The sequence below is a fragment of the Artemia franciscana genome, unplaced genomic scaffold (assembly GCF_032884065.1).
Source record: "Artemia franciscana unplaced genomic scaffold, ASM3288406v1 PGA_scaffold_1213, whole genome shotgun sequence".
Taxonomy (NCBI): Eukaryota; Metazoa; Arthropoda; class Branchiopoda; order Anostraca; family Artemiidae; genus Artemia; species Artemia franciscana.
The window spans coordinates 82,617-94,188 of record NW_027062624.1 but is presented as its reverse complement, the minus strand read 5'-3'; the positions used below and the strand labels follow the sequence as shown (position 1 = coordinate 94,188).

The 11,572-nt window shown below is 32.5% G+C and overlaps 1 protein-coding gene across 1 annotated transcript in view; it reads left to right on the top strand.

Annotated features, from left to right (window-relative positions):
• Positions 1-1,447: 1,447 nt before the first annotated feature.
• The window catches only part of LOC136041280 (facilitated trehalose transporter Tret1-like), a 49,177-nt gene continuing 39,052 nt past the window's right edge, over positions 1,448-11,572 (top strand). The window contains exon 1 of the mRNA XM_065725889.1: positions 1,448-1,614. Coding sequence (XP_065581961.1) covers positions 1,567-1,614 — 48 coding nt within the window. The 5' untranslated portion in view covers positions 1,448-1,566. The remainder of the gene's footprint in view (positions 1,615-11,572) is intronic.

Sequence of the window (11,572 nt, the reverse complement as noted above, 5' to 3'; positions counted from 1 at the left end):
ATTACTTTTTTTTGTTAGTCAATAGTACTATGTCAACGGTTACCCTAAATGTAAGGAGGGCTATCACCCTCTCAAACTTTTCTTAACAATGCTTGGAGAAAAAAAAAAAAACTCAATTAGTTTAATAGCTTTTTGAATAGATCTAGTGTAAGGAGCGAGGGAAAGAGGAGGAACAGCCCCCTCATATACAAAATAACTTCGAGTCATTCAAATTTTTTTATGTTAGTCATAGAAAAACTTGCTTTTTATAACTTAATTTTTGTTAGTCGTTAGTACTATGTCAACGGTTACCCTTAATGTAAGGAGGGCTATCACCCTCTCAACTTTGACTCAACAATGCTTGGAGAAAAAGAGCTCAATTAGTTTATTAGCTTTTCGAAGTAAAGTATAATTATCCAGAATTAACTATCGTCTCTGCAATAAGAGGACAGAAACAAGGCAATCACCTTAACCTAACAGTTAGAGGATTAGAGGATTAGAAAATTAGAAGTTAAATCCGAGATCATGCGAATATTGAGTACTCATCTTAACTCAGCACTTAGAGGATTAAAGAACCAAAATAATCGAGATTAAATCCGATATCATCCGAACATTCATTGAATTCATAAGAAAAATAAGAAATTTCTTTACTTTTTGGATTTTGACTTCGTTGTCAAACGTTTTGACCAGGGTTGTCAAACGTGCTGAATATCATCGCATAATTTCCATTAAAATAGTATCTGTTTTTGGGGAGTTTAATTCCTATTTCAAATTATACATTTTCATGCTTTAATAGCAATAATGAAAAACTTTATAATTAATATGGTTGGCATATTCCGAATCAGCATAAATAGTTTTTAATGTTACATATATGGTCACAAAAACGTCTTTTTTTAAACTTTCGATTAATTCTGACTTGGGCTACTCTTTACTTGTTTGTCCCCTTAAGTCCCCTTAATTTGAGCCCTCGCTCTCAAATGAAATTGTTCTATAACTACTCTCATTTTACATGCTGGCCACATTTTTCTTTTTTTTTGGGGGGGGAGGGTTTCTGAATTACATCTTGATCAAGATATGCCTGGAAAAAATAAAAAAGAGCAGAAATTGGTTTCAGAAATCGAAAATAGCTTTAAGCTTTTTCCCTGAAATTCTGACGAGACTTTCATGCACAATTCGCTTGTGCATGAACCACAGTGTGGAAAATAATTTGTTTTCCTCGTTCCCCGTTTTTATACACATAAAACCTACTATCTTCTATTTCCAGAGAGCTTAAGTGTAGGCTGTAAATAAGCTAGCATCATATTGACAGTATGCAATAAAATAAGTACAATAAATTTACGATAATAAAATCTTTTTAAAAGAAAATTTTATTGTCTACTATAAAAAAAATTACAAGAATTAAATATTTTGATATCTACAATAAATTTTGCAATTGTATAAATATGATTGTAATATTTACTTCCGAGAAGTAATTAGGCTTGCCGTTGATATCAGTGAACATTGAAATACAATTATAATGCCCTGACACGTTGCATAGTTTTTCATTTATTTCTTATACGTGAAGATAGAATAAGGACTTATAAGAAAATGTCTAAGTCCTCAAGCCCAATGAAATTCAAGAACGTGTTTTGGCAAGTAAGAATTTTTTTTACTAATAACTTTTCATTACCATACTTGAGAATGAAATGTAGAAGCACCAAAGACTGCCAAATCCTCCCTGCGTTCGCGGAACCCGATGATTAGTTTACAAACTTACCCCTATACCCTTTCTCCGCGTTCGCGTTACGAGGATTGATCTAGATTAATTTTGGAAGCTATCCGATACAGACTATAGATCACTGATGTCGCTGATCCTCGTGAATAGGAAGATATGACAACATAGCTCATCTTTAGAGCGTATGATAGTTATTATTCAATAATAGCAGTAATTATATTCAGTTTTATTGGCCAAAAAACGGAATTGACGAAAAACAGACGTTCCAACTAAGACATTCCAACTAAATTACTTCTTTATAATCATTAAATTACTTTTAGTTATTATGCTTCACTTTATGGGTGCATAAGACCCAGAAAGTTTTGTATTTCCTCTAGATTTTGGCTACTTTTTCATTAAAACTGCTATCGTGTTGTTCCGACCAATTATAAATCTTCAACCCCTATATGTGCTTACGTTTTGGTCTCGTTAGCTGCTTAAAAACACAGAATGGGTTGATATAATACATAACGTTATAGGAAAAATTGTAAAAATGAAAGAACCTCGAAGATAGGGCCGACCTTTCTTTTGCATTTGTACCTGAATAAGATTTTCAAGGGAACAACGAAAGTTTCGATTTTTGCCGATAAATAGGCTATGTGAACCCCTTTGCTACTGGATTCTCAGAAATGCCAGATTTAACAGGTCAGTTCTTGTCAAGACCACATTACCTTCTAGGGCGTTTCTCCCATTTAAAAATTCTACACATTACTAAGATATTTAGAAATGCTATTGAATTTCGGCGGGTAACTTTAAACAAGAATTACATGGAACCGTCATACAAGTAAATTTTTTTCTGTAGAATTAAATGCAAAAAAAAAAAATTCCTAATGAAGGCAAAGGGCGCAAAACAGAAATTATTCCATATATGCGGGTGATGCCTTCCTTAACTTTCTGCTTTTTACAGTAAAGTTTTATATTGCTTTACAAATACTTCTTATTCTATTCCAAGGTCGACTCGGGGTGGATCCAGGATTTATTTAATCAAATACGTTTTGACGGTATGCGTTATTAGTAAAATCTAACAGAGACCGCACAAAGTAACTGAAACCTTGTCTCAAAATTTTTTGCAAAAAGAAAAAGTCTTAATGATTAAAAACTCAATTACAAAAAAATAACTTTCGTCCCAACCCAAACCAGAGAAAGCGGTCCCAAACACAAATCCACCACAACGTCAGGGGGGCTACCCGTGCCTCCCCTGGATTCACCACTGGGTCAACTTTGGGGGAAAGAGCGATGATTGATGAAGATCAGCCCCCTCACATAGAGAATAATTTTTTTGTTTAAGATTTACTGTCACTCTTTACTTTCACTCTAAAAAATTTGTTTTTTACTTAATTTATGTTATTTCTTAAAATCACATTAAGAGCTATTCTAAATGCAAGGAGGGCTACTACCTTTTCAAACTCGATTCTCTAAGTCGACGTTTAACTTTTGCGCAACAACTACTTCGGGAAAAAAAAAGCTCAATTTGCGTATTTGCTTTAGTCACCCCTGAAATAAAGTATAGTTATTCAGAACAAACTGTTGTCACTACGATAAAAGGTTAGCTTTCACCCTATCAGCACTCTTGGTGTATGCTTCACCGATATTCATCCGTAAGTAAGATCATCTGAATAGTCATTCAATTCATGGGAGAAAGAAAAAAGTTTTGACATTTTTTCACCGATCATGTATGTTGAATTTCATTGCATAATTTCTAATAAAATAATGCCCATTTTTGGGGTACTTTAATTCTTGTTTCTAAATTATCTAAATTTTGTGTTTGTTAAGAGCTATGATGAACAACTTTATATTTAAAAACAATGTTTTGCATATTTAGAATCAGCATAAATAATAGATTTTGTTGTTGCATGTATATATTGAAATCAAAACTTTTAATTGCTTTTGAGTTCGGTTTCAATCAACAAGGATAGCTCTTTCCTAACAGCCTCTCATTGCGAACTGTTTGATCCAAGCTTCTCGTAAATAAGACGAGGAGTTACAACTCCCTCCTTTTTTTCACATTCATGCATAATTTTCGTAAATAACCATCCCTTAAAATTTTCATCTCCCTAAATATTTAAAATGGGCGGGGGGGGGGGGGGGTTGGACATACCAAAAAAAATAATTACCAATCATTATTTCCAAGGTTTTTAAGAAGAGTTCCTTGAGCAAATATTATTTTACAGGGATGTACGCTATTAATTCTGATAGTGGAACTGGGCGGTGGAGACCAATTCCCTGGGGTTAGGAGAGCAGCTCCAGCTCCAGTGGAGCTGGGAGAGGACAAAAAAAAAGACAAAATAACATATCTAAATAGAAAAATGAGAAATAAATCCATTTAAGTCTTGGTGAAAGCAAAGCTTCTGCTGGCCCTTGCGCTTCCTCCCCCTGGAAAATTCCCGTGTGGCGCTTATAATAACCCCTCCCACCTCTCTATCTTTTCTTGCAATAAGCATGTGAATGCGGTCTTTTATGTTACGCGGGAAAAAAATTCCACACTAAGGGGGAGATATCCTTTTTACCAGCCATGTTACAGGATTAGTCCAAATATATTCTCAGAAATGGATAGATTAGAGATTAATAAAAATAATATTAATTTCCAACACCCCCACTTCCCTAAGCCTCCTTGTTTATTTATCTAAAGGGTTACGGAATATTAAAATGTTTGGGCATAAAGACGCACTTTTTTAGGCTTCAGGTACACTTCCCCCACCTATTCAAAGATCCAACGGCCCTCGTAAATAACGGCGACTGTGCAGTTATACACTACTGTAGATGATTTTATCAAGCCTCAAATGAATTAGCTTAGCTAAGTCAAGCTCTAAAATAAATACATATGTTAACTATTTGTTTTGCAATATCTACGTTCATCTTTAGGGACAAATGCGCCACTGGGTGGCATTATCGCCTCCGAAACTGAGAAGCTCAAAATATATTTTTGTTTTCGATAATTTTAAGTCGATTGCCTGTCACAAAATTTTGACTAGATAGCTTTTTGGTACTTTCGTCCAAAATTGTTGTTTTGCACCATGACAATCTTTTTTGCTTCTGAAAAAGAGCACAAGAATTTTAAATTTCCTTTCTAATGAGCCATCTCTTGATGTTCTAGGACCATTGAATCCATGTAATCGTCCCAGGGAAAAAAATTAAAAAACTAATTAACATAAAAAGTTTCATAATTTTTTTTTCTAGATAGGGACTTAATATCTGCTTAATATCTGCACTTAATAGAATGCTTAAATTTTCATCAAGATGTTTCCCCCTCTTTCAAAAATAGACAAACTTCCTTAGATTATATTAGTACGTTTTTTGGGGATAACTTTCAATTTCATGGGTTTTTTATATTTGGAATCACCATAAAAAATTGATTCTTTTGATGTGTATATTGTAATCAAAATTCTTTTGTTTAGAGCTTCGCTTACTATCGACACGAGTCAATCCTTACTTACAGCTCATTATTGTGAACAATTTGATATGCTGCAGTAAGATTATTTAACCAATCATTTATTTAATTCCCTCCATCTTTTATAAAATCCCAGTAGGTGACAAAAAAAAAATGAATGTGATAACTCTACCAAGCATAACCTTTGACGAGTAAATTTAAAATTAATTATTTTTATAAAATTGAAATCAGTTTTGGAATTTGATTCTGTTAATGCAGGTCTGGTTAAGATGGATTTCATTGAAAAAAAGGCCTAAGCTTATGATCAAGTAATTGGTCTATTGTGACATATATATGACAAAAAATGAATGTGATAACAACACCAAGCATAAATTTTTAACGAGTAAATATAGAATTGAATACTTTTTATAAACTTGAAATCAGTTTTAGAGTTTCATTCTATTGATGCACGTCTGGTTAAGATATGCTGGTGTGACCAAATTGGCAATGTAGACCCATTCCTAAAAGTTTCATTAACCCAACTTAAAAAAATTTCTCTGATTTTGACCCTCTCTGGATTTTCATTAAAAAAAAGCCTAGGTTTATGATCAAGTAAGTGGTCTATTGTGACACATATATTGATTCCAAAATTCCATTATCTAGAAATTTGGTTACTACTAAAATTCAGTTGACAAGGATTACAAATTCACAAGGGGGAAAAATGTTTGTAGTGAAAGGGGTGTATATTTCTACAATGATCTGAAATAGAGATGAACTGAATATTCCGAAAATACAGATAGGTTTTTCATCTGGTGACATAAAATCCAGCTGCCGAAGCGAAATTCAAATTTTGGCCGAAATTAGGTATAATGAGACTTAAAAGTTGCTTTTCTGAACTAAAATGATTAAACTTGTTTTTGTTTCCATAAAAATTCTTTTCTCACGTCGATCCCTTTTACTGCATCCAGATTCTTGGGTACCCGTCTGACTAAGTGTATTTCAAACAGTATGCTGTAGGGAAATAGATATTCTATCCATCTTTTTCGGGCTATAAGGAGGGAAATGTTGAGATGGATTAAACACTTCTGCGGATGAAGGATGACATATTGCCATAGATCGCCCTTACTGGCCACCCATCTAGGCCAAACAAAAGGCAGGTCGTATCTGAATGAGGTGGGAAGATGTCATAAGGAGAAATTTGAGAGAAATGGGAACTTATTTGGAGGGTGCAAAAAGAAACAGTTTGAAAAAATTGGGACAGAGGAATCAAAATTTCGATTCGTGAGCCAGTATTCATCAAACAGTTCGTGTTAAACTGTAGTAAGGAGCGACCCGGCTCAATAGTAAACGAAACTCTAAAAACGGAATTTCGATGCTAAAAGATATATCAAAAGAATCAGATTCTTATGCTGATTTTAAATATATAAGTTTCATCAAATTTAGCCTTTGTCATCAAAAGTTACGAGCCTGAGAAAATTTGCCTTATTTTGGAAAATAGGTGGAAACACCCCCTAATAGTCATAGGATCTTAACAAAAATCCCACCATCGCATTCAGCGTATCAGAGAACCTTATAAAAAAATTTCAAGGTCCAATCTACAAAAATGTGGGATTTCGTATTTTTTGCCAGAAGACAAATCACGGGTGCGTGTTTATTTGTTTGTTTGTTTGTTTTTTTTCCCAGGGGTCATCGTATCGACCAAGTGGTCCTAGAGTGTTGCAAGAGGGCTCATTCTAACAAAAACAAAACGTTCTAGTGCCCTTTTGAGTGACCAAAAAAATTGGAGGGCACCTAGGCCCCCTCCCACCCTCATTTTTTCCCAAAGTCAACGGATCAAAATTTTGAAATAGCCATTTTGTTCCGCATAGTCGAAAACCATAATAACTATGTCTTCAGGGATGACGTACCACCCCACAGTCCCTGGGGGAGGGGCTGCAAGTTACAAGCTTTGACCAATGTTTACATACAGTAATGGTTATTGGGAAGTGTACCGACGTTTTCAGGGGAATTTTTTTGGTTTGGGTGTGGGGTTCAGGGGTGGGGGCTATATGGGAGGATCTTTCCTTGGAGGAATATTTCATGGGGGAAGAGAAATTCAATGAAAAGGGCGCAGGATTTTCTAGTATTACTATTTAAAAAAAAAACAATGAAAATATAAACATGAAAAAGTTTTTTCAATTTAAAGTAAGGAGAAGCATTAAAACTTAAAACGAACAGAGAGTATTACGCATATGAGGGGTTCTAAAAATACTTTAGCATAAAGAGCGAGCTATTTAGGAGGAGATAAATACTTCGCTCTTTAAGCTAAATTATTTTTAGTAATTTCAACTATTTATTCTACGGCCTTTCTTATTCAGGGGTCATTCTTAAAGAATTGGGGAAAAACTTAACATGTAGTGTGAAGAGTGAGGTATTAACGAGGGGACAAACCCCCTCATATATATAATCAAAAATATAAGAATATAAAAGATTGATTCTTTCTTGCAACTCTACTTTTTAAAACGATAAAAAACTTTAGCGTAAAGAGCGGAGTATCGAGGAGGAAAAGCCCCTTTCATATACGGAGTAATTTCTGTTCGACTTAATTTTTAATGTCGCTCCTTACTTTCATTTCAAAAAACTTATTTTTTTTATTTAATGTCATATAGTAAGCAAATGTCATGTTGATAAATATTCTTGTTACTTCTTTTCGTAAATAGTGTTTGATGCTCCAATATTTAAAATAATTAAACATTTAAAATTATCAAAATTTTAAATATTCAAGAATTGTTTTGATGCCTGAAAAATGGAGCAACAGTTTTCCAAAAAGGTTTTCCGGAAGACTAATTAATACTAATCTGCAGAGATGAAGATCTTGTCAAGGCTGAATTTTTGAACCTAGGGCATCTATTTCTAGTAGAATCTTTGTTATCATGGAATAGCAGCAAAAAAGGTTGGGATACTAAAAAAAAGAAACCCTTCGGGTAATAATATAAATATAATCATATGGTGAGATGTAATTGTTAATAAGAGGTTAGATGGTGAAAGTGCGAAATTACCCTGATAATAGTATAGAATTATTCATTCTGTAAAATAAAATAGTAAGAAAATGACTTGAGATACTGTAAAAATAAAATTAATATGGAATAAGTAGAAATAGCATGAAGAAATAGAAGCCATTTTTGGACTGATACCATTGATAGCCTATTTTCTAACGCAAAACAAGATCTTGTTGGCTAACCTAATATTCGGAACAATAATACGATATTTTGGTTACCAGTAATAGGGCCCCTGCATATAACCAGAAATATAAAAAAGTTATGTTTTCCGAACACAAATTTGTTTTATCTCCTCCATTTTTATGTTTTAATTATATTTATATAAATATTTCCAAAGAGCTTTATTATGGGCTGTAAATAAGCTGCATAATCGGGCAAATGTTATACAATGTACTGATAAAAGAGCAATGAAGAAGTTGCAACATCACATAACAAATATACTGTGAAGAAATCTTTTATTTTTCTACCATAAAAGCTTAAAATATAAACTATTTTTATTTCCATAGTAAAAGCTAAGATGGCTGAAAAACACTACAATTTTTCGTTTCTGTGACGTATTTAGATCCGCCGTTAAGATCAGTGAAGTTTTTTGTTTTAATATACGGTATAATATAATTGATATATTACAATTACACAGTATAATATAATAATTATGATACCTAGATTTATTGTCTATCTTCTCATTTACTTCTCACTAATTAAAACTCAAAAGTTCAATACTCAGAAACCACACAAAAATATAAAATTGGGAAAGAGCCTTAGCTTCATTTCCTCATAAAGGTTTTATATTTCTGTATTAGTCATTTTAGTTCTTGAGTGAGTTTTATTTTAATTTGTTTCTGCATTTTAGTATTAGTATTGTATTTTGCCGAACGTGGAAATTAGTCATATAGTCGAGATATTTGCTTAGGATGTGTTTTGATCATTATCTTCGTAAAATTCCTCATTAGTATTTTATATTTTGCAAAATTTTAAAAAAATTACAAAATAATTTCCAAAAAAGGCACTATAGTCTTCCTCATTATTTACATTTACCTCTTAATAGAGAAGAAGCCAGGCCAATTTAGGAAAAGTCAAAACCCTAATGTCAATCATGGTTGCGCTATCCACCGTAACCGAGTAAAGAACAACCGGTAGCTCATAGTATTTGAAATTTTAAAACACGTTTTGAAAAAAAATGTGTCAAGTGAGGAAAAATTGCCATTTGAAGCTTATTCAGGAATAGTAACTATTATTTTGACGAATATTAATGGTAAAAGTTTATTGCTAAGACAAATTTATGAAAATTTATAAGAATACCCTGACAGCTAAAGAAGTTGCATCGGGTCGAACTAGAACTTCATTATTTGAACCCAAACATCTGAAAAATCCATCCAGAGGTTTAACAGTGTCTTTCAGGAGATTAACAGCAACGACAAAAATTACTTTATGCATGGGAAGCAGTGGTGTGCCTCCTTCTCATTCTTCTTTTTCTGCTTCAGCTTCTGTTTCAGCTTCTTTTCCCATCCCCGGAAAAAGAAGCTGAAACAGAAAAAGAAAGAAAGAAACACTGAAACATCATAGAGAGATGTTTAAGGGCTCATGGAAAGCTAATTTTTATATCTACATGCTTTTTCTATGTCAAGAAAGATAATATTAAGATAACAGGGGATATTCAGTAACATAATTCGGCATGTAAGAATGTTATTATTATTATTTATTTTTGACCCACGCTATACAAAGGTATAATATGTGGAGTAACATGAAGAAAAACACATAATAATATAATACAAATCAAAATAAAAATCATATGGAAACTAATTGCAGAGTACCGCATAAAAAACAAAAGACGATAAAACAAAAGAGAAAAAACAAAAAGGAGGGGAAAAGAGAAGAAAAAACTCACAACTTGCAGAATCTATTAAAACAGTAATGTAGAGAAATATGGATGCAAGCTGTCTCTATTGTTATTATTATTTAATTTTTACTCACTCTTTACAATACTAAAAAGCGAGGAGTAACAAAAGAGAGAAAAAAAAAACAAAAACAAAAAACAAGCAAACGAAAAAAGAAAAAGTAACTTACGACTAAAAAAACCTGATAAGGCGGTGATGCGGAGAAATACGGATACAAACAGTATTTGAAACCTTTCTGTGTAGTATTTCCGATTTTATTGTAATATCAGGAAGAAGAAATTTATTAATAAGAACCCGGTTTTTTGTCCAAAGAGGAACAAACAATAAAAATTCAGAAAAACTAAAACAATTAAACCGGATTATTTTTAATCCTTTTTTCATAAGAAGGGAAAATGGAATTTAATGGAATTTGGAATTTGTGCTAAATACTTGTTTTAATTACTTTTCTTACTTTGTGTACCTACATAGCGTATTACTTATGTGCTTATTTAATTTGTATTTCATCGCAAAAGACCAAAGATTATTATTTATTTTTGGCCCACGCTATACAAAGGTATAATATGTGGAGTAACATGAAGACAAACACATAATAACATAATACAGATCAAAATAAAAATCATATGGAAACTAATTGCAGAGTACCGCATAAAAAACAAAAGACGATAAAACAAGAGAGAAAAAATATAAAGGAGGGGAAAAGAGAAGAAAAAAACTCACAACTTGCAGAATCTAATAAAACAGTAATGTAGAGAAATATGGATGCAAGCTGTCTCTATTGTTATTATTATTTAATCTTTACTCACAATACTAAAAAGCAATACTAAAAAATTACAATACTAAAAAGCGAGGAGTAACAAAAGAGAGAAAAAAACAAGCAAACGAAAAAAGAAAAAGTAATTTACGACTAAAAAAACCTGATAAGGCGGTGATGCGGAGAAATACGGATACAAACAGTATTTGAAACCTTTCTGTGTAGTATTTCCAATTTTATTGTAATATCAGGAAGAAGAAATTTATTAATAAGAACCCGGTTTTTTGTCCAAAGAGGAACAAACAACAAAAATTCAAAAAAACTAAAACAATTAAACCGGATTATTTTTAATCCTTTTTTCATAAGAAGGGGAAAAGTTCCAGAAGCAAATGGAATTTAATGGAATTTTGAATTTGTGCTAAATACTTGTTTTAATTACTTTTCTTACTTTGTGTACCTACATAGCGTATTACTTATGTGCTTATTTAATTTGTATTTCATCATAAAAGACTAAAGATTTGAAGATACTGGGTTTTATCAGTAAACCTTAGTATGGACCAGAATAAAGTGACAAAAGTATGAAATTCATTAGCAATTTCTTTCCTTTTGGGATTTTATTAAATTGAATAAAACAAATTTTTTCTAACGAAAGTGAGAGCAACGTTAAAAATAAAAGCGAAAAGAAATTATTCCGTATATGCAGGGGGCGGCTTCCCGTTCCTCAGCCATCATTCTTGACGCTAAAGTCTTGAAGCTCTTTAAAAATACTTCTCGTTCAAATTCAACGGC